We start from the raw sequence: 24,121 nt of genomic DNA, 5'->3' as shown, positions 1-24,121 counted from the left end.
CTAAGCTTAAATAATTTGCCAGTCAAATGTCACGACAAAGGCATCGGGAAATGCACACCCCTTTTGTATTGAAGCTGTGAAAATTCCGTGGAAATGCCTTCCGCAAAGCGCTGCATAAATGATTGCCCGTCTTTTGTTTTTATTTCGGTTTTTCTTTTTTTGGTGGAAAACTTTTCCGTTCTGCTCAACCTGTCGAGCAATTTTGGTGCCGAAAAAGGAATTTGTTATTGGCTCTACTTTTTCTAGGGAAGCAGAAACACATCCCATCAGCCTCTATTTTTTTTCTCAGCTTGTAAAAGTTGTTGCATATTTACAAAATTAAATATTTTCCACCTGAAGTTGAGGTTTTGGTCATGTTGTGAAATAAAAAGGAGGTCAATATTGCATTAAATTAAAAAGCATTTATAAAGCCAAGTATGATCAAGGACTTTAAAATATTTTATTTACATTATCCTGGTTAATTTTGGTTAAAATTAAATTACAATTAAATATTTTCCACCTGAAATTGAGGTTTTTGGGCATGTTGTGAAATGAAAAGGAGGTCAATATTGCAATTAAACAAAGGTAACTATGATCAAGGATTTAACAACATTTTATTTACATTATCCTGGTTAGTTTTGCTTAATTTAAATTAATTTAAATTCCTGAAAACCCTAAGGACCAACACCTTTGTTCCCAAATAAGCTTAAAACCTCCCCTCGAAAGTTTCCCAGCCAGGAAGTTCACCATTTTATTGGGATCCGAGGAGATTCATTGAGTTGTCACCTCGGCAGTTGCAAATTGGCCTGACAAATGCGATTGGCAGGCAGGGAAGCTGCCTGAATGTGGGGAATGTCTCGGCTCGTAAATTGGCATTCATTTGCATTACCGTAAAAAGTTATTTGCACATGCATGTGTGCACTTGGCCCGGCCGCACGCTCCAACAAATTGCAGCTACTAAAGCGCTAAAACGTGACGACAGATGCCGTGAAAGCTGGCAAAAGCTGGGCGGGCGGTGAAAGTCGGGAAAAGTGTGGGCCCAAGGCAAATACCCAAGTAAATTTGAGTGCAACAGGGGGGGCGGGGTCGAGGGCTAAGACATGGCATTAGCCCATTCCACACTTTTATTTCACTTTGCTCAAACGCTTATTGGCTTAGTCCGAAATGCAGCTGCAACAGCAGACTCAATAAATGCCATAGCCATGCATCCATACTTTCCCTGTAAGCCGATTTTCCTCCGCCTTTTCCCCGAGGCTCCCTCGCAATACCCAATCCAGTTGGCTGATTGCAAAGGATGACAGAGCGATGAGCTCTTTATGCTAAGTTCGTTAACTGAAAAATCCTGGCATAAGAATACAAATTAGGTTCGTCTACAAATTTGACTAATAACATTTTATTTCTTCCATTGCAGGTATGTGATGTTTTGCTTCGGGATGATGCATACAATTATTTCGTGAGTACCTACAAGGATTTTGTTATTTTAAGAAAATAAAATCTAGGGTAGCCGAAATTTAAGTCAGAGCAGGAAAATATAGTTATTCAATTTTTAAAATGGTGTCTTAAAGGTTAAAATATTTTTTCACGTCCCAAAAAATACTTGGAAAAATAGTTTAATGTTCTTGTTTAAAAGACAAAGTTTTCCCACATTTTTTCCACATATAGAAAAAAGTCGTTGTCGTTATTATTATCGCATTTCCGCAAAGTTCGATAATACTTAAGTTAGCTGCCAGAGATTTACATATTTTGGCTTGTTATAACCACATTAAATAATAGATTTCCTGGGACATAAAAGCTAGCATTAAAGAGTAGTGAAGTTTCGAAAAATACCTAGTTCTTTCAACCTTCTTTATTTATTTAAGGCAATTCAACTTGAGAATCCCTTCTCACTTAACGCCTTTTCTAAAATTAAATGCATACAATCATCCGATGAAATGCTAGACGGGGAGGGGGTTGGGGTGGCAGGTGGCAGTTACCTGAACAATGACAGTTCTGCCATTTACAACCTGGCTGAAATAAACGCAAAATGACAGCCAACAAGCTGCAGTAGCAACAACAACAACAACAATCGCACTGTGCCAGCAGTCGCGACAACAACAAAACCAACAACAATAACAGGCGTGACGCAAGTTATGCTCAAAGTGGAAGCGCAGTTAAAGTGTCAAAAACACGCGCACACAAACACACTGAGGAGGGGGGTGGTGGGCGGAAAATAGGGGGAGGGGTGCGGGGGACACACCCACCTGCCCGCGGGCAGAAGCCACCTGAGTGTGTGTCCCCTGGTATGAATGTATGTGTGGTGAAGGTATGCATGTGAGCCAGTTTTATAGATTTTTTTTTCCACACGTGAAGCATTTTAGACGCGCCATTAATCTCAAACAGTCGTGGCGACCCTCGCACAGGACCACGCCTCCTCGCCCCAAGCCCTTTACACTGCGAAAAAATATTGTTTCGAATTTATAATATTAATTTTAGATTTTTTTTAGTAGAAATTCTTAGGGATTTAATATGACTTCTTAAAATGTGATAAATAAAATCATTGAGTCGGCAATATATTTTTTAATATATTTTGGATGGTTTTAAAAATTTTAAAAATAACCATAGTTATTTCTATGACGACCTAGTTTGTTTTTATATAATTAATGTAACATTAGATATTATTTTATCAAGTCTGCAACATTTTATTTTACATATTTTGGACAGTTTTAGACATTTAAAAAAAAATAAACCTAGTTATTTTTTTGGCAACCTCGACTGGTTTTTATAAAGTTAAATAACAATAATAAATGTAACACTTTAAAGTAGTTTATCTTAATTTAAATTGTTTTGTAAATTCAACATTTTAAGCTTGTTCAAGCATATCACAAGTTTATATCTTTTTTTTTACCATGATAAGGTATATAAAATTTTATCTCACTGTTTTCATGGTCACATTTGTCATAAATATCGAACAAGCAAGTGGTTGCCACTTTATCCCCCCCCCCCCACACTTTATTTTTATATGACCACACACACACAGGCACAATCTCTGGCATTCAGAAAAGTGGGCGTTCGGTGGGCGTGGCGAACGGTAGCACATGCGATTGATTTAAAATGCACTTGAAATTATGTACGATATATTTGACAAGTGAATTTATTTAAATTTTGTTTTTGGCAGGTGTCAGGGGCCAAGGGGGCGTATGAGTGGTTTTAACTTATGCGGGTGAGCGTAACAACAGCACAGTGTACACTGTAATTTATGATTTCAAGTGTATGCCGTTGTCTGCTTTTAGGGGTCAACTTCTGGCCATGTGTGTGTGTGTGTGGGTTGTTGGCCATTGTTTATGGCCGCGCACTTTTTGCTGCAATATGTTGCCCTGGCAAACAATGCGATCGCATGTAGCTGACCAGCTTCGGAACAAATTGCGCTACATAAATTATGCGAATGTCAAAAAGTTTTTGGCGATTCCAGCACGCCCCCTCAGAGACCACGCCCCCACCATGAGGACAGTCCAAAAACAAATTGAATTAAATCGGTTACTTGAAATTGGGCTAATTTGGGGAGGAATTATGACATCATTGAAGTGATTTAAAGCAATTAGAAGTGGCAGAAGTTTATAAAATATGGAAAAGAATAACAGGTTGTTACGTAAAATAATTTGTAAACCTTAATATTTGTTTAATACCTTTTCTAGTTAGATAACTCTTATTTTTGCTATACCCTGATTACTTTTAAAAATTCATGCTTGAATTCCCAAGAATTTCTTTGGCCTTTTAAAAGTCCATCAAGCAAGCTGAGACCTCCCTTTCCTCCTTCAACTTGACAAGATTTCTGCATAAAGTGATGCAAACATTCATCCAATAAATGAACTTTGCCCATCCGAATAGTTTCACACTCAGTTTCATTAGGAGCTCACCAAACTTGAGTCATCAAAAATCCCGCTTTTACTTGGCACTTGATCACCAATTTTTGCGGTGTGCATTTAATAAGCAGCGTTGCTTCTTTTTATGATTTTATCATGCGTATAAACATTTCACAGCTCGAGTGTTTATGGCAAACTTCTCGTGCTCATCTAAAGTTGCCAATTCCATCATCAATATCATCATCAGCAGATGCGAAAGCTGAAGCATCAAAAATATCAGGATATCAGGATGCCAGGCAGCCACAGGGTCCTGTGCCTTTGATGGCTGCGTTTAAGGGCCCGCCTTTGGTTATAAAACTTTAAAATATGTGCGTATAAAAAGCAAAGCAGATTCTTTGCATCTAACAATGTACAGCAATGCGCGATTTTGGCAACAGCTGAAGCCCAATTTCCGAAATATTCTGGCCAGCGTAATGAGCTGGAGCCAAACTCGAATATTTCCTACTTAGTTGGTACCAATAAAGTTCTGGCCAACAGCGAGACAAAGTTTCCACGTGGATTTAAGTGCCCAAAGTGTGGCCCGAGATTAGCATGTTGTGAAAGCGGAGTGTGGAGGCAATTCAAATTAGCAGATGGTCAGAGAAATTTATTAAACAGGGACTCACTATGCAAGTGATGGTGGGAGAGAGTTAAAATTAGTTTTATGACCACTAAATCATTTAGTCAGCTTACTAAGGGTAACGAAACACTGTGTTAAAACGTACTCGGGATTTATTTTCAGACACTTCAATATAATTTTAAAAACGTAAATCATCTCTGAAAGGTTTAGTGTAGAGTGGTGAATAAGCATGAACAAAATAATCTCTCCACAAAACTTTGTTTTATATCAGTTACGTTAAATTTTTATGGTTTCAAATTTATAACAAAGAAAGACTTTTGTTCAAATGAACTTATACAAGCTGATGCGTATAAGTGAAAAAGCTTTCAGGACCGATAGAAGTCCTGAGCTTTCGTTTTCCATATTTATAGCAAGCACTCCGGTTTTGAGAGCAATTGTTATAAACTTTATCCTTACCTTTCTATCTTATACTTTTATTTAAAGGATGTCGAAAAAAACCAAACCTTTTAGATCCTATACTTTAACTGAAAGTTATCCTATATTTCGAATTGTTAGACTTATTATAATAAGTTTTCGAAGTACATGAAAAAGCTTTTCGCTTGAACTTCCTTTTGTATAAGTCGGACTGATATAAGGACATTCCGAAAATGTATCTTATATTTCGCAAATAAATCATCTTTCATGTTCGAAGCTTTGAAGACTTTCTAACTAAACTTAGTTATATTTAAAAGGTGTTTTGGGGAAATAGCCGTGTAAAGTCCGCAAATGAATTTCCTGTTATTTTGGCTCAACATGTCTTCAATCTTGTGTTTATGGCATTTAATGTGTATAACAGTTTGTGGGACTCGCTTCCTTAAAGCCAAAGAAAACATCCTTGGGTTAGAGTACTTAAATTTGCTAGTTATCTTTACCCAGTCACCTTTTGTTAGACAAGTCTTCTTAATTACTTTACCACCTTGTTTCTGAGACAAATAAAAAGCACTCGACTCTTGACCGTTGAACTTAAAAAACCTGGACTGGAATTATTCCTAGATTAATTGATAAGTAGTTCTAACAATCACAATCAGTAACAGCAATGCCTATTGTTGTTCCTTCGTTTACAAAGTAAGTGACTGAACTCACAGACGGAATCGAAGTTTTAAGTTTAATGAGGTAGCGGCAAGGTCAAGATTCAAAGGAACTGGTAATGTGTAGTGACTGCCATTACTGTCGTTGCTATTTGCCAAACAAATCGCTTAAGACCCTGATGGCAGTCGAACACAAATACCCACCTACACACATTTGTCAGTCAATTTTCAATTGGCGTTTGAGCCTTTGAGCCGGCACGTAAATTTATTTGCCTTTGCTGGGCAATCGGAATGGGAATCAGTATACGAACTCAAATCTGAATGCGGAATCACAATCGAATCAATGTGTGCGATTTGAAAGGAAAAACATATGCACCTGCACAATGAGAAATCGCTGGATTTTCACAGGTGGGCGGGGCAGAGCCCCTTGCGATAATGCAGTCAATTGAGTTTTCATTTCAGTGAAAATGGATCAGCCCATTGCACACGGTGCCTGCTGACGATTTATTAGCCTGCAAATCGCAAATCGAGTTTCAAAAATCCATGTACACAGACAGGTGTTTTTGATATATTTTTCTTATTTTGCGCAAATCGCTCGCATATATGGCTAATATTTAATTTGGCTCCAATAATTTATCATTCGATTGAGGCCGCAATCAAATGCAAACCATTGGAGCGTTCATTTTTAAATGGATGCCCATAAAATGTTGTAATTAAATATTAAATTACGATTTAACGGGGAACTCAAACTATGCATAATGCAGTTTCTATGTTTAGTTCAATCATGCGCCTGTCAATCTGAATTGAAAACCGCGAGGGTGGACTCGAACCCCTACTTCAATAGCAATGGGGTTGAAACGACTTGAGGATTCGGAAATGGCCAGTTATTAATTACATTTTATACATTTTGTGCGATTTATTATTATGCGCATTATGAAATGGTTTGATTTATGTATCTGTGGGGGCAAGGCTCCATTGAATAACTTATTGTTGAACTCTTTCCTTTGACAATAAATCAAGGGTTTTCTTGCGTTGTTTTATTTGCTGTCTGGGCAGCTGTCAGGCATTCCCACAGGACATTTGAGTATGTGGAAGTATTATGACATTCCTTTTCAAACAGGATAAATTGCTTTCGGCGAAAAGAATTCGAGCGTGAGACATTCCCTCCAGGGAGGTGCAATACTTTTAGAGCTGTGTTGATAGTTACTCAGAAATGACATACACTTTGTATGGAGAGAAAACTTTATTTTCGTTGGGAAAACAGATGCCGTACACCTTTGGGAAACTTTTCTTAATTTTCAATTAAGAAACGCAAACAATAATTTAGATGCCAAATGAAAAAGTGTCGCGCAGATTTCTCCCTGTAGTTTCTCAGTTTCCTGTCTGCTGTCTACGCAATTAATTTGCTGCAAAAAGGCGGACAGAAATCAGCTGAAAGCATGCAAAAAGTAACGCGGACAGAAAGCAATTGCAAGACAATCTCATCGCGATTTTCCTCCTTTTATTTTCGGTGTCTTCCCTCAGCTGAATACGCATAAATTCACATCCGGCGACAAGATGGCGCAATGTGCAATGAGTTTTGGGCGGCAATACCTCGTTCACTTAAAGCGCAGAAATTGTCAACGTTGCACTTTGCCAGACAGAGATAGACAGAGTACACACAAAGAAAAAGAGCTAAATGGTAATAAAAAACTACAAACAAAACAGGCGGATCCATTTAAATATTTAAAGAATCACCGCTCATAAGTTATATCAAATATAAAGGTTTAAACATTCCCTTCATGCTGGCAATTCTATTTAATTTTTTCCGGTGCAGCTATTGCCTTCTCTGTCTGTGTTTGGCAACATGGCGTATGCGGCACTTCCGCTAAGCGAAAAAAGCGGAACGGAAATGTGCAAATGAGTGCGCCTTGAATATCTTAAGCAGGCCATGAATACTGCCAGTTCCCTTTTTTCCCCACTTTCCCTTCACTGTCATCTCAATTATTGTTTTGTTTTTGCCCGAAAAGATGACAAGCTGGAAGCATAAAAAACTACGATTTAGCCTCCTTCTGTTGTCATTTTTTGTATTATTTCGCTTAATTGGAAAACTATATGCAGACAGTGAGATGTAGCAGCAAAATGCTGAGCATGGCAGCAAAAAATGGGGCAGCAAAAGTGGCAGGGCAATGCAACCGACCGGTTAACAGAGATAGAAACAGAAACTGAGTAAGAGATTTGGTTGCTTAAATAATTGAAATGGCAAATTGAAAATGAAAGTGTTTCAAATTTATTTTATTTCACTTCGTCCACTACAGGGAGTATGAATGCTTTTATAGATTTATTTATTTGACTGTACTGCTAGACACATATTGGCTTAAAGTTTGCAGAAACCGCAAAACCAATTTCCATAGTGTATAGCTATTTTCAGCTCGTTGTATTTGCCAACTGCAAGCGACCTTTGACCCCTTGTCCACACATTAAGGATCAATTTCCAACGCATTGGACAGAACAACAATTTTTGGCCAGTGGTGTCTCTTTGTTAGATGTGGCAGCTGTAATTAGAATTAATTTTCGGCTAGGATGTGGAAAACAATACGCCATGGCCAAACATCAGTGGGAACAATGGTTTACATTTAAATTGGACAAGTTTTCCAAACTGATTGTCGACGAAGGGTCACTCATTTCTAGGGCCTTATTCGCCCATTTCCGACTGATTTGGCCACAATAGAGTGTGTATCTCACGCTTTAAACATGTCATTAATGGCTTTTCACATTTTTTTTTTTTTTGATTTTTCATTCCATTTTATTGAAGTCAAGCCGCACACACATAGTCATTCAGATTGTGGGTTCTAAAATCTTGTTTGGGGGAGATGGAGAAAGGTCCAACTTTGACCGCAGAAAACGCGTTTCCATTTCCGACTTCTGTGATGAATGACAGCAACGAGTGTGCATCATCCATCAGGGCTTGGTGGAAATTCTAGCTTTTCCTCATGTGCGTGCTTGGAAGGTTGGGGAAAATTGAAAAATGCATTACAATTAGTCGACGCCAGAGGATTGTCCAGACCGCAATGGTTTTCCATCGTCCCTTTTTCAAACGCCATTTTCTACAAACTCATCCTTATTTTCCTTTCTGACCATTTTGTGCGATAATTTGACAATTATCACCCTCTGAAAAGTTTTTTTCTATATGTGACAGACACAAAAGCTAATGTCAAGTGCAGGCTAGGTCGACGAGGGTCAAAATACAAAGGTTGCCAGTCATACACTGGATTGGGATTTCTTATAACATTTTATCTCTTACCCTGTTATTCAGAAATATTTAAGTGGCCTTGTTTGACAATAATATTGTTGTGGATGTACCATTAAAATATCTTTAAAAAAAGTACGGAATAAACTTGTCTGCTTTATTTAATTAACATTTTAAGAAAACCCTCAGAACTTTTGTGTCACCAACTACTTCTTAGCCACTTCTCTAATTACTCCTTCATAAATTTCTAGACCTTTTTTCAAGGGTATCCCGCATTTCACTTACCTACCTATTATTTCTATAATTCCCTTCATTTTTTTCAACGCAATCTGTGCGAAACTTTATTAGCTCGACCAGCTGTCACACGGCGACCTTTATCACACTAAAACAGGCGCAGGAAAATACAAGAGAAATAGCCGGAAAAATCTCGTTATCCCGCCGGTGTGAGAAACACTTTTGGTAACCAAAAATCTAGCCCACCTTTAACTCACACATTTTCCTAGATGGAACCAGCCTTTCTCGCCCTCACGCTTCCTCTAATTGATCAAAGGAGCTGGTCGAAAAACGGAGAAAAGAAAACTTCTAGAAACTTGCCTCAACAATTTTCACGCCAACTTAAAGGCGCTTAGAAGTGAACTGAGAACTGAGAGCCGGGAAACGAACTCAGAAGTTCAGGGGGAATCTTTCTGGTTGAGTGGACTTCAGGGCTTGTACTTCCGCATCTGGCCTACCTTCCAGATATTTTTTCATTCTAGTCTCTGCTTTTTTTTTGGCCAACTTCCCTACTCAACGCTCATTAAGATGCATTGCAATCTGTGTGTGCAATATGCTTTTACCTGGCGATGATGATAATAAACGGCAAAGTTTTTCCACAACTTGAGTTGATTATTATGCGCCGACAAACTTGGAATTGTTAATGCGTGTTAAAGATTTTGCATTAATTATCTGAGTGTGGCGGCGTTGGCTGTGTTGGTGGGGAAACTTTAATTAAGTCATTAAGCAATTTCGCATTGCGCATACGCCGCGTGTGTCGAGGACGACTGTTGACTAAGAATCGTTGCGTGTATGCAAACTAATTAAAACGTGCAAAAGTTGACTTTTTCAACTGTTTCGCTTGGTGAAAAGTCATTTGTACTAGGTGCTCGGATGACTTCAATTAAAAAATTAAATAAAAGGTTTAAAATCCAACTAAATATGGCTTCTGTATGCAAACATTCGATAGCTGCAATTAAAGTCTAGCCAAATTGTTTTCACTTTTTTTTTGGGGAAAATAGAACTTCTACTTTCTACAAAAAAGAAATCCAACACTAGAATGAAAGTGAAAAAAACAAACTAATAAAATCACTAACAAAACATATAGAAAAGTCATAAATGCTGATACAAGCAACCAGAAATGCCAATTGCCAAGGAAGGGAAAAACAAAAACTTTGGCTAGAAATGCCATAAAATGCCAGGAACTGCAAAACTTGTGTGGCTGCACAATTTTATGGCCTCAACCTTTATCTACATGCCAAAGTCTACTCTCACTCACCCAGAGGCCTTTGACTCCTGTCGAGGTGGAAAAAGTTTGACTTCCAGCTGATGATTTAATTGAGAGTGCCGGTGAAGAAGGAAATCCTTAAAGTGTTTTTTGGAAAAGGTAAACAGCAATGTTCCCGGTCGTTATCCTTGTTTTTCCATCCCAACCCCCTAGCCATCGACTGTTTGTAGTTCTCATTGTCAACGTTCAGACAATTGAGCTCAAGTGTTGCCACTTGGATTGGAGTCCCCTTAGCACTGGCCTCATAACAAGTATAAATGTCCTGAAGAAGGTCCTACTGCGATCACAGGAAGGGAGCGGACCAGGGAAGCCAGGAAGCTGTCGTTGTGGGGCAAGACAATAAAAAATGCTGGACCAAAAGTTTCCTTAGATAAGCCCAAGCACGTTTCCCTGAAAGCCTTATAACGTATCCGCCATGTGGGCCAAGTTTATTCTTGTCTTGCAGTTTAGCGGGTTTCACTTGGTTTCCAGATATTTTTGTCATTAATATAATTATTAATAGAAACTTGATATCCTTAAATGCTTGTTACTTAAAATATTTTCTCTGTCTTTATTGATTATCTAGGATGAGACCTCACTGACTTTAATTCCTTTTCCTCTTGTCTAAAAGCAAACACCAGCTACATTTACCAAGCAGCATTGCTTACTTTTCTCTATTATTACCACTATAATGGTCCAACTGCTTATTGTCCTTGGCTTCCTGGCTTCCTGGCACTCACAATGCCAGGAGTGCAATTGTTGGTAGCAGCCTCATCTTCGTTTTATCGCACACCCACGGACACGTCCTCGACTCTCGCTTAACTTTTGACCTCCTTGCGGCCTTTGTCCTCCACCCCAAGTGTTATTCTACTCTCCTTTTCTTTTTTTTAAGTGTGTCTGTGTGCCCCACAATTGAGTCGCATAATTCAAAAAAGTTTATAATCAAAATAGCTGGAGAGCTAATTGGGTTTGCTGCGTACGAAAATGGAGCTTGTTTTATTTGAGCCAATTTTGTGCAGGGGGGGCCAGAGTGGGGAAATTATTATCAGCAGTTGGCCAGCCAGCTCCGGCTGCTTTAAAAACCTGGCCAACTGGCAACAAATTAGCAAAAAGCTTTGGCCAAGGACAGGCAAAGGATTGGGCACGAAAGGCCCTGGCAGGCACATTCACGTGTATATTTTATTGAACCGACTGTGATTTTACCAGCACATTGAGCAGTAAATTCTCTAGGCGTTCACTGATTGCTACACGAAGTCAGGACATTGAGGTCAGCCTCGGCAAACACGCACCCAGAGCCAAATCAAGTCGAGCTGACTTGGCCCGAACCACCCGCCCCCGTTCTGGCCACAATATCACCCTTCCGTCCGTAGAATTCTTTTCTCTCCGTCCTTGTGCACTATCAGCACAAATGGGCGGCGGTGGGGAAAAAATACATGGCCTGTTTGGACTGGTCTGGGATAATGAAATAAGCCACAACAGAACCGGCTCCTCGAACATATTGAGTGGAAGCTGCACAAACAAATGAACTAAATGTGAACACGTAAGGTAAATAGCAACTGGCAAAGATTGCAGCTAAGGCATAAAAGAAATGAAAAAGGTAGGAGGCCCCGGGTTTAATTCAGGCTTTAATCTGCCAAGCCACACTCTGCGAAAATCTCTATGGGTTCATACGTTTCCAAGGTTACCTTTTCATAGACTGAATGCATGGTTTTTATTAGCCCCAAAAACCTTTGTTAATATTTACGAATTTTATCCAGATCAGAGATAGCCATTATTTTTCCGCTTTCAACTGGAATTCTTAAACCAAACTGCAATTAATCAGTGGGACGTGCCACGCCCACATTCATGTTCAGCACGCACACAAAATGTTGATAAAAATGTGCATTGCCACTTGCAACGTGTTGTGAGATTGTTGACTCGCTTTTATTTATATAATTTTTTGTTGCCAGTTGTTTTTCCACAATTTTTTTGTTGGCCACATTCCAACAGTGCAGGAACTATTTCGAAATACTTTTTTTTTTGTTCGCTCCCTTGGTATTTGTTAAATGCTCAGAGTTTTTTGCGCAAATTGTTTGAACAAACTGTCACCAAATGACAACGCGGCGGCTGATGATGACGATGACACTCGTTGTTGCAAAGAGTGTTGGGATTGGTCACTTCTGAAGGGTCAGGAAACGCGTTCAGCACTTTTCACATTTTTTTGAAGTAATTAAGTCAGTTGTGGGGTCGCAGAAAATATGTTATTCCCATTTAAATTGAAGCTTTGAGTGGTGGAAATTATTTCATTATGACAGTCAATGAGAAAGGCAAAAATAGCACAAGCGAATTGTTTAAATAAAGTGTAATTATTGGCAAATTATTCATTTTCTACGGACTTTTGCCAATTAAATTACCAGGCTGATGAACTCACATATAAAGGTGTCAAAAAGTATGCTACATTTTTTATATAAAGCGGAGTTCAAATAGATTTATCCAGAAACAGAGATTTTTTCACAGCTTACTTGTAAAACAACTGAATAAATTAGTTTTAAAATATACCCCTATTTTCTGGAATATTTTCCCTCACTTTTTTCCCTCTCTTTAAATGTTTAGAATCTTAAATATGCAAAAAAACAGACCTTATATATATCGAAAGGTTTTTAGTGCCGACTTGCGCAAACTGGAAACTGCAGCGAAGCATGGCATGGGGCAGATAAGCTGCATCTTATGCAAATGTAATTAAAATGCAACAGAGAGCGCTGTTTTACAATATTTTATGCTATTTCGCTGGCTATATTTTTTTGCCATTTTTGTTGTTGCTTAGGATGAAGCTGGCTTAGCGACACAGTCGTCCGTCTCTTTCGCACAGAGCACTACCTAACTACCTATCTCTTTCTGGCCATTCCGGTTAAATGAAAACAAGCGTTGTTTTCTATTTATTTTCCAAGCTATAATTAAAACAAATAAAAGTTAATGAAATACTGCTAAAAGCGGAAAATGATTCTTTGGCGCATCTTAAATTTAATCACCCAATTCATGGAAAAAATAAACGTTAGGTAAGGCGCGATCCCAAAGTCTGTCCTAATTGGTTCACATAACAAACAGACTTGGCTAGGCAAAAAAAAAAAAATAGAGGGATAGATGGGTAAGGTGAATCAAGAATCGTTCTAACAAAGCCAAAGCCTCCAGTCCTTCCAGCTTCCTCTTTTAATCTGATTACAAAGCACTTTTTTGGCCACCTTCCTTATCCTTGCAGCGGGACTTCTCGTTTTCCTGCTTTTCATTGTCACTTTTGTCACCCCGGTTGTGTTTTGCTGCCAACGTCAAACTCAGATTATGCAACTAAGGGAAATTCCCAGCTTTGCTTCTGATTCATTCAACATGACAAGTTGCAAAACAAATAAAAAACGGGAAGCGAAATAAACAAAACCAATGTGTGAAATAATAAACTTGATTTTAACAAGCTTCCGTGGTGCGGAACATTTAATTTGCAACACAAAAGCCTACAATTTAACATCACAAAGAGTGTCCAATGTCAAGTGCAGATTTCCTGTTGTCAAGAAAAGTAAAAAGGTAAATGTAATTTACAAAATATAATTAAAAAATTATTTCATTAGGATTTCATTTAATAGAAACTAGAGCCCAATTAACTTTCCAGTTTAGGAACCAACAAAGTCTACATTTGGCTATTGGCACTGAAATTCAAGTCGCTAAATTCATTTGCTTATGGGAAGTAAACTGATACATTTATGTGACTAATTAGGAAAATACAAACTTCCTTTGAGTGAGTCAGAAAACAAGCTGGAGAAATGTTAGCAGAAATGGAGATACTCCAATAGGGAGGTATTCAGTAATTGAATATGCTAAAAGCATTTTGACTGTTTTTAAGGAGTTCTTGGTTATTTAAAAGAAAGCATCTTTTTCCCATCTAATCTTCGATCCTGTACTAAAGCAATTTCCTCTTCTTACATTTCATTGCAGGTAAACAAATCGCCCATTCCATCCTCTATAAAAACCGCACTCAGGTAAGGTTGGTACTTCGCTTAACCGCATCGAGCAGAAACTTTAATTACTTTGACGCTAAAGTTCGGTGCAGTTAACTTTATATGCAATCCCCTTCAACTTTAAGCTGCTTATAAAGAAAACAACGAACGCTGAGAGGAGTGAAGAAAAGCCGGAAACTTTCATGTGCTGGGGTCAATAAAAAACAATGGAAGCAAACCCAACAAACGATAGGTGGAAGGAAACAGAGTTCCTAAAAATATGCATGACTGTTGTTAGCCACACTCGCACACAAAGATAGCAAATAGATCTGTGTTCTGGCCAAAAGGAAAATACAGCACACACAATAAGGGCCAAATTCTGAAAACATTGCGCATACGCCAGGTGGTGCAACACCCATTGCTGACACTTTAATTTTTCACAAAAACCTGAAAGCTCAATGGGAAATTCCAACACCGTTCTACATACATATCTTATATTTCCATTTCCGCGACCAAAAAAGTGCCAATGAAATACATATATATAAGCCCTAAAACAGCAAGTGAGATCAAATGTGAAAAACAAATATAACATTTGAACTCGAAGCCCTATTGTTTCGGTAACACAAATAATTTCATTGCCCATATTGGAAACGAGCTAGAATAGGGAATAGGTATAGGGATAGGAATACAAAAATATTATATCTATAAATCCGTGTGCCCCAGATAAGCCAAGCTTCCGTTGCACAAGAATTTTCGTTTGCCATTGGATTGTTTGCCACATTCATACGAAATGAATATTCTTCTATTTAAACTGATTGCATATTTGAGTCGGGATATGAATGTGTAAATGTGGATTGCATAGGTTATCGAAAAATATATGGACCTTTATTGGAGATTTTTTAATTTAATTCTCTAAGTTTATTGGGTTTCAGTACTAACAATGTTCTAAGCCCATATCTATTTAAGACTCGGTTCTATTTTCCATTTAGTACAAATGGATGGGGGTCAAGTTTTTGATATCCCCACGTCTACCCCACTCTTAAATAAAATTTTATGCTTAGGTGGCGACCCCAACATAAACCAGAAATTGTAGACGCAACAAACATTGTGTAATATGGCACCGACCACAAGGGGCATAAACAATATTTATAGTTGGCTGATGTAGATAGTGGCGAAGCCTTCGTCGCTCCCAACAATGAATTTGCGACCATAAAAGCCAAAACATTGTTCACCCACCAGCAGCAGCTGCTAGTTGAAAGTAACAGTGCCGCACAGACAGAACCCAAGTCTGGAGACGTTTTATGAACACTCCGCACACATCCTGCATGCCACATAGGATATCCTGCATATACGTACACCCATGTGTCTCCACATCGATGGCTTCGCCCCTGCCATTTTCCATCTCCATTTGAAGCACATTTCAATGGTTTTTATGGCAAGAACATCAATCAAATGGAAAATATTATTGACAAAACATGCGCACGACATTGTTGATGCGATTTCTCAAAAAAAGTGAAGCAAATATAAGGGTACACTCGAAAAGAAATGTCCTAAAAATTTTATAAATTGTATCTAAAAATGTATAAATGTAAAAAGATGCTGTAGATTTTTATAACACTATAACAATGTAAGCCGTCATATACAAACTTTATCTAGAGGTTGATAAGAGTTCAAAACCCTTCCTTTTTTATGAAGAATTATACTTAAATTCCAAGTACTCACTAGACTGTAATATGATCTGTCATCTTATATATTTCTCAGAATAGAAAATGAATGTAGTGTATTTTTTGTGCGAGTGTATGCATTCAGTAACTGCGAGGCCCACTCCTGCCACAAAACTACAGTAAAAACATATAGAGTAAAATAAGCAATTTGCGGACGTGCCGCCGCAAAACTAGGCAACAATTTAAATTGTATCACAGCGGAATAGTTTGATAAATTGCTACAAAAAATTGATTGATGCCCGGGGTGGTCCTTCGTCCTTCGTCCTTCGACGTCTGGGAAAATGCTCGATACAAAGGCGTTGGCTGTGTCATGCCAGAGACAAGTGTCGATAAGTCACGCGTGACTTTGGTCTCGCTTCCCTGGAATGGCATAAATCAATGTAATTAATTTGAGTTTATCAAACGCTGAAAGTTCTCCTCGGCCAGCCACTCGATGCCTAATGGCCATTCGAGCAGGATAATTATCTCCATTTGCGTAAATAATACAATGTCGACTGGGGGCCACTGATGTTGGTGTCTGTCATTACCGACAGACATTCGCCATTGAGTCTCGAGAGGAAAACTGAGGCACTGAAACAGTCGCTCTACAAAAGCGCCAGGCCAGTAATTTTTATTAATTGGATTCTAATTTGTTGGCCACTTTTCACCATTTTGCCCCAACTCGCAACGATTTTATTGTCTGGCTTTAAAGAGTTTAACTTGGCAGAGAACTTAAATTGGCTCACATCGCCAGTCTTCGTCCACCTGTCGCTTTTGGCTGGAATACTTGATGGAAACTCCGGAATATTCTTGGACAGTTGCGCTGAAAGTTTCGCTCGAGAGATACAATTTAATGCTTCACTGCGATGCGGTGGAAAACTAATTTACCTCGGAAAAGCGAATACTGAATGCGAGGCACGCATTTGGGCCAACTACTGCTATTGCCAGCCGACTTTTCCACGAGTGGTATGGATAGTTTGGCCAATCAATGAGCATATGCTGTGATAGAGAGACGGGGTCGAAATGCCCGACATGTTTACACCGTTCGATTGGCAAGCTGTGGATGCTATTAAAAGTTTGGCGAAAGTTGCGCACATAATTTAAACTATGACACGGGGGCCGCAACTTTCCGCCGCTGTCCTTTCGGCATGATTAGTCGCCCCCGGCCCAAAAGGCACCGGGCAGCAGGTGTCTTGGCAAGTTTCCGGTGATATAGCACTTTGTCCACTTGACGTAGTTTACCGACACTTTAGAGCTGCTTTTCTTGTACACTAGAAGAAAAATTATAATCAGGAAGTCTACTAGAAAATACAAAACAACTTACAATTTCATTTGTCTATTTATCTCGCAAACAGTTTTAATCCTTAAGTACATGTATACTTAACCTATTCCTCGTGTCTTTTTCAAAAAATTTATATTTTGCTTCACAGTTCCTAGAATTTACTTTATTTTTGCAATGGAAACTAAAAAATAAAATATATTTCATACTTTTTCTAACTAAATAAATTTAAGGCACCATTATAAAATAAAGTTTTTAGACAATCAATTTGAAATTTGATTGGCAAAATTATCAGCAGCAATTTTTGCACTTTCCCACATATTGAATTATCCTTTTCCTTCACCATTTCATTAATTATTTATTTAAAAGTCCATCCAAAAAGGATTTACTAGTATCATCATTATTAGGTTTCAATTTTTAAAAGTTACCAGATTTTGATAGAACATTTTCCTGACAACTACGTATTTTTTCCGAAAGTGCAGCAAGCATTCAGCTGATTTTCCTTAAACTCCATTGACAGCGAAGTTTTCTGGCAGTCAATTTGCGATGTCGCAACTGAGAACGAGTCCCCTTCAAGTGGCGACAACTGGCAATTGTGGGGGCTGAGTGGGCTGATTGGGCTGAGTGGGTCCCCCAGCTGGCTAACCCATTGCTGGCCATTCATTATGCAAAAGCTGCTACTGTTGTCCGCATAAATTCGAAACGGGACCGAGACCAGCATAAACAAGTCAAGTGCAAGAACAGGGTCACTAGTTTTTGGTCAGGGCAGAATTATGGCCATTTGGTAATTGTACAATCGTATGCAGCAGAAACAACTGCAATGACAACTGTTTCGGGGGTCTGCTACATGATTCCGGGCCCCCTTCTTTCGGGCCAACTGTCATCGGCAAAAGGGAGAAATGTTTCTTATTCTCACTTTCCCTGCTGCCGGCCACAAAAACCGCAACAGGCCCCCAGGAAAACTCGTTTGCTTTTGCTCCTTGTCGCCAGCATCGAAAATGTTATTAAGGTCGTCTCTAGCCATTTTGTATTCACTTGCGTGCTTCAATTTCTTTAAGAAAACTTGAAGGTAATTTTTTTCGTGACGATTTATCATCCACCTGGGTCCCTTACATATATATACCTACTTATTTTCTTCTTTATCAATTAATGTCCTGCCAAATTTTTGGTTCATAAATTTGCTGTTCGTACGTGACAACAATTTCTTGTTGACTTTCTGGTGGCAAATGGTACCCAGCTCCCTTGACTGTCAATTGATTTTAATGGCTTTTCGTGGCTGTGCCTGGCGTTTAAACTAATTAAAAAGTGCCACTCGGAATCTTTTTGGGAGCATAAATTAGTCGATAATTGGGAAAAAGTGTGAACACACAAAATTCGGTGATGGTAGAGGGAAAAAACCTCAATAACCGCAAACAGGACAATCATATACACATGACACGGACAGGCGTGCAAAATATCCAAGTGAACCGCAGAAACATTGTTGCAGCTCTCGCATGTGGGCACATCTATATGTATATATCTTTTTTTAAATCCAAGGACGAACAGCGGGGAACAGCTGCCAGTCAGTGAGATGGACAGACGGGGAAAACTGACATACAGCCAGACCACAATCATAAAAAAATCAGCAGCAGCCAAGCGACAAAATGCATTTGAAACAGTTTTTACGAGCCGGGTCTCAAGAATTGCAATAAAATATTTTTGCAACAATTTAGATGCCACAGTTTCCCCTCGGCGGCATTAGCTTTGGACATGCAGTTAGCTTGTCTTTATAGCCTGGCCACATTAAGCGCCATTAATGGCCCAACCATAGCCACATATAGCCACAAGCGGATGGTCAGTGATTTCCTTTTATATCGTACATTGTGTTGCCATTGCAACAGCGGCGGACATAAAATGGAATGGCCAAAGGGAAACTGCATCTTGGCCAATTAGTTTTTACCTCGAGAAAGCAGGGAAGTGCAGACCTTAAAATAGAGTGATTGAGTAATACTTTTCTACTTCTATATTGAAAATGTGAAAGACCAGCCAAGTTGGTAAATAAATTATTTAAAAAATATTAAGATAATTATGAATATTATTCGAAACTTGCTTAAATTGGTTGCCTGCTCGAAAACTTAAAGCCTTGCTGGTAAGACTACCATTATAAAAATATTTCTCTCGACTCCTGATAGTGTTTGTTTTCGTTCTGCTATTTAATATCGTTAAAATTCATTCAAGTGCGAAACTTGTCGATAAACTTTGCCCCACCGAAGAAGACCGGACGCGAAAAACTGGAATGGCTGCGGGGAAAAACTGTTAAGGAAAACTGAGGAAAAATATGGCGTCTTTGATTTTGACATTGTGCCACATCACGTAGTGCATATACATATATAAATATGTTTGGATGGCGGAACGCCTGAACAAGCGAAAATAGCGCATAAATTTATGACACTTGAATTGGAGGGGGGCGTGGCATGTGGCATGTGGCATTTGTGCAGCTAAGCGTGGCAGCTTTTCGGGGGCAAGAAAAAAAAAAGGAAAGCGGAATATATATCGAACACTATTTATTTGGCCGGGGAGAAGGCGAATGTGACACATTTTCCATCGGCTAAATATGTGATAAAGTTGACTTTGATTTCGCCACTCGACTGCAGTTAACCCAAATTGCTTCAATGTCAGCTTTTATGGCCGCACAAAGGACTCGACTTGAGATCCTAGAAGAACAGGGACCCCATCCGAAACCCAAAGGATTCCCCAGCAGCTGTCCAAACATTGCACACACAATTCACCATCAAATTCGTTGGTTGTCAGTGGGCGAATGTGTGTGTCAGAAAGCTCAAAAGCTCAATGGGATATCTTCTATTTGATTTGGAGTTAGTTTATGGGAGTGCGGTCGGGTTGAAGAATGCAATAAAATTGGCGTTAGATAAATAGATAAAGTATTTCAAGGGTTGGGCTTCGGCCTCGTAAGCCGATAAAGGAGATGGGATAAAAGCTTTCCAAATTGGGTTAACTTTTGACTCGTTTGGCCCTGGGTGTTTTCTTTATTGTAAAATATTTTACCCTATAAAATATATTTTCGCTTATAGCGCGCTTTAAAGTCCACACATCCCGGCAATGTGCTTAATAAAAACTCATAAAATTCCATTTATCCGAGCCCGTAGAACTCAAAGAAGTGGTTGGCATGCGGAAAAAATCTGCGTCAAAAATATACACATGAGGCAGCATGAAATTTTTACAAGTTAAACATCAGCATTCAATATATATTGCACACACCACGTAAACTCGCCCTCATCTGCATAAAGGTAAATTGAATTTTGACGTAATAAAGTCAAGGAAGAAATTTCTGTGGGAATTTAATGAAAAACTCTGGGTTCCATATATATATAGCGACACATATATCGGAGGTCATCATATACAATATTATGCAAAGAGGCAAAACGAGCAAGTGCACATTTATGCGAGCTAAAGGATGACAGTTGTCCTGCGATTAAAATGACACTTATTAATTATAAAAAAGTGCCACAATTAAGAACCTGAATTGCAATAAAAGACATAAGTTCGAGTAATGCAATTACTTAATTTGATTTCTGCAGCCAAGGGACGTCATTATTTTTAATGATATATCATGGGTAATTAGCAAGGCTTGGTGAATGAAAGAATCCTTTTTGCCTTTTCAGAACACACAAAAAATGGGGTTACAATAATGTTCATCTGGCAAATGCAAGGCCTTTGAATGAAGTATAAATATTAATAAGCATGCTGGAAATTATTTGCATTTAATGCCGGTCTTGCAGCAGGATTTTGCCAAGTTTTAATTAAAATGTCGTCACATAGAAACCTAGGCACAGTCGAGTTGGCAATTAGCAATGTTTTGCAATAAATTTAATTCAAAATTGGCCCCAAACATTTGCTAATTTAAGCGCCATGGTGGGAGAGCATGCGAAGGGTTAGGAACTTATCACACATACGCCATGTGCGCCCGGCTTGCAATGGGAGTTGTCAACCTGCAGCAGCAAATGTGCATAATTCTTGCACACAGATAATGCCCAGTCAAGGCAGCAAAATTATAAACCGAAACACAAACAACGCAGGCACAAGAGAAAGTTGTCCTTCTCAGGATGGCTAAGTAAACTGATAAACAGAAATATTTGAGTCAAGATCCTAGTTACCTTACTGGGAGAAAATACTACCTAAATTGTTTATATGTTCTATGAAAATTTCTTTAAACTAATACGAATTATTTTACTTATGAAAAATATAAGTATCATTAAATATTAGTACCTACTTTTCACAAATCAAGAAATATTCTGTTGTATACTGGACTAATATTGAAAATAATATCAGGATCTAAGAAAATATTTGTATTTAAAGATTACAAAATCTTTTCCCTGTGCATTTCCCCATTTCTAAATGGGCTGTTAAGCGGCAAAAGTTTTGTCGCATCTGTTGCCATAGATTTGTGTATAGTCCTCAGGTTTTCGTTTGGTCAGATGGCCTCTGCATTTATTTAATTAAAACGCACTGGCTTTGTTGTCCGTTGGAATTGGTGCAATTATAAATGATATATGTAATTTACTAGCTGCCTGACATCTCTGCTCACTGATATGTCTCATTGTCAGTGGTGTTCTGTATGTCTTTTCCTTTTCTCCGCCCAAAACTACTCTACTTCCCATCGAGTTTTCTTGTTCTATTGGCCCACCCTGGCATATTAAATCATCTGTGTACTTGGACTCAACTCGGGCGGAACGAGTGGTCTGTGTGGGGAATAAATTTGAAATTAATTTCGGTGAGTTCGAAGCAATTTTGGCAGCCACAATAGGTGTTGTTTAACATTTGCAGCGGTAATAATAGTTAATTGTGCCAGTGAATACTCGAGACAAGAGGTTTAAATGGGCTGAAAATAAAATTTCACTTGAATACATTTGCAATCGTATTACCGCCTACTCCAGTCTGCGATCAAACGGAAAACCCATGAATATCAAATAAATTACATCATCGCACATGCAAATAAAAATCAAATGGAAAACCAAAATATCCCTGGCTGTTTAATATGCAAAACGCGTTTAAAAGTCCCAGGCATAAAAAAGAAAGGAAACTGGTAGGGGGGCTAGTCTTAAATAAAAGGCAAACAAAATGTTTGTCGCCTCAATAAGAGGCTTCAAATTGTTGCTCTGTCTGGCGGGGCAAAAAGTTTTCCCTCATTGTGTCTAGTACGTGATAATTGCGAAGTACCAACCATCTTTGAGTGTCAAATTGAAAACGAGAAACTTAACCGAGCGAAATGGTGTTCTTTTTCTCTAACTTTTTTGCTTCTTTTTTGCCCATCGACAGTCACCAAATTCATACGCATTGGCATCGCCGATAAAAACGATAATCCGCCCTATTTCGACAAATCGCTGTACGAGGCCGAAGTGGATGAGAACGAGGACATTCAGCACACAGTGCTCACTGTAACCGCCAAGGATCACGACGAGTGTAAGTAGAGGGTGTCCTCTGTGCCCCAAAAAATATATGCCCAGAAATTCCGCAATTATTATCTTACATACACATATTTCTCTGCTCGTTTTTCCATCTTTTTCCTGAATTTTTCTGCGGTTTTCCCTCACAGCCTCACGTATCCGCTATGAAATTACAAGCGGCAACATTGGCGGCGCTTTTGCGGTTAAAAATATGACGGGTGCCATTTATGTAGCTGGCGCTTTAGATTACGAAACTCGACGCCGGGTAAGTAAAAAACCAAAAAAAAAAACCCAAAAACCCAAAAAAAAATAACAAAAACCGGGTACCGAAAACAAAAATGAAAAATGCAAAGTGGAAACCCGTAGAGGAGTCCTCTGTAATCGACAAACGTTCTTTCGCAGGCCAGATATATTTATGACATAAGCGTTGCGGGCTTAGTCGACTGTGAGATTTGTTTATGTCATTGGAAAGCTGAGAATACATAAGGGACAACAGGGATTACAATAAAACAAACCCAAAAAAAACATGTACAAATTTGTTTAAAGCCACAAGGAACAAATTATTCACTAAATCATAGGAATAAAATGAAAGCTTAAAGAAACTGAATTCCTAGAAAAACCACAGGAAAATTTAAGGTCTCAGCCCAACCAGGCATTAAGGCCCTCTTCTTCTTGGCCAACTATAAAATTCATTAAGAAACTCGCTCTCCCTTTGAATTTCAATTTACACGCTTCGCGCACCGCGAGGCTGCTTAAATATTTAAAAGTTCAAACAAGTTTTGGAACACGAACTGCGGTCAAAAAGTCAAATACCGAAGGCAAGAAAAGGAATGGCCAACCATTAATTGAATTGAAATTTGAACAATTGCCAAAGTGCAGAGTCAGTCAATCATTTCATTTTCGTGACTTTAATTGAAAGGCGGCAAGGGAAACTTTTCCCTGAGAAAAGATATTCACATTTGTTAGGCCAATCAGTTAAAATTGCAAGATTAATTTTTTTTTAACTTGAATATTTTTTAAGCAAGGGAAAATATTAAAATATTGTTACATATATGCGTAATGAAATAGATACACCTATGTGCGTCAGGTGTGGTGCCCGTTAAATTTATAAAATGTATTTAGTTTCCGTTCATGTTATGGTATATCAAGTTTCCTTTCATAATGATGTGCCATCGACGCAATTATAAGATATATTTTTCTCCCTGTGCGTTCAGTACGAACTTCGTTTGGCCGCCTCCGATAACTTGAAGGAGAACTACACCACCGTGATTATCCACGTCAAGGATGTTAACGATAATCCCCCCGTTTTTGAGCGACCCACTTATCGCACCCAGATTACCGAAGAGGATGATCGAAATTTGCCCAAACGCGTTCTGCAGGTCAATGAATAAGACAAAACTTAGTTCACAACTTTTGTTTTGTTTTCTCAGTAGAGTTTTCGTTCCGCTAGATTTTATTGCATGTGTTGAGTTTTTGTTTTGAAG

The 24,121-nt window shown here is 38.6% G+C and overlaps 1 protein-coding gene across 10 annotated transcripts in view; it reads left to right on the top strand.

Annotated features, from left to right (window-relative positions):
* Positions 1 to 24,121, top strand: part of CadN (neural cadherin) — a 131,427-nt gene that overhangs the window by 89,119 nt on the left and 18,187 nt on the right. For 6 of the 10 annotated variants that reach the window (XM_070996219.1, XM_070996226.1, XM_070996218.1 and 3 more), the window contains 3 exons: positions 22,510 to 22,653; positions 22,787 to 22,902; positions 23,852 to 24,016. In XM_070996219.1, the coding sequence (XP_070852320.1) occupies positions 22,510 to 22,653; positions 22,787 to 22,902; positions 23,852 to 24,016 (425 nt within the window). The remainder of the gene's footprint in view (positions 1 to 22,509; positions 22,654 to 22,786; positions 22,903 to 23,851; positions 24,017 to 24,121) is intronic. The other 4 variants (XM_070996231.1, XM_070996229.1, XM_070996224.1 and 1 more) reach the window with 1 other exon arrangement.

This window comes from Drosophila suzukii, chromosome 2L (genome assembly GCF_043229965.1).
Source record: "Drosophila suzukii chromosome 2L, CBGP_Dsuzu_IsoJpt1.0, whole genome shotgun sequence".
Taxonomy (NCBI): domain Eukaryota; kingdom Metazoa; phylum Arthropoda; class Insecta; order Diptera; family Drosophilidae; genus Drosophila; species Drosophila suzukii.
Note: the sequence above shows the minus strand (reverse complement) of the source record. Positions and strands in the feature narration are given on the sequence as shown.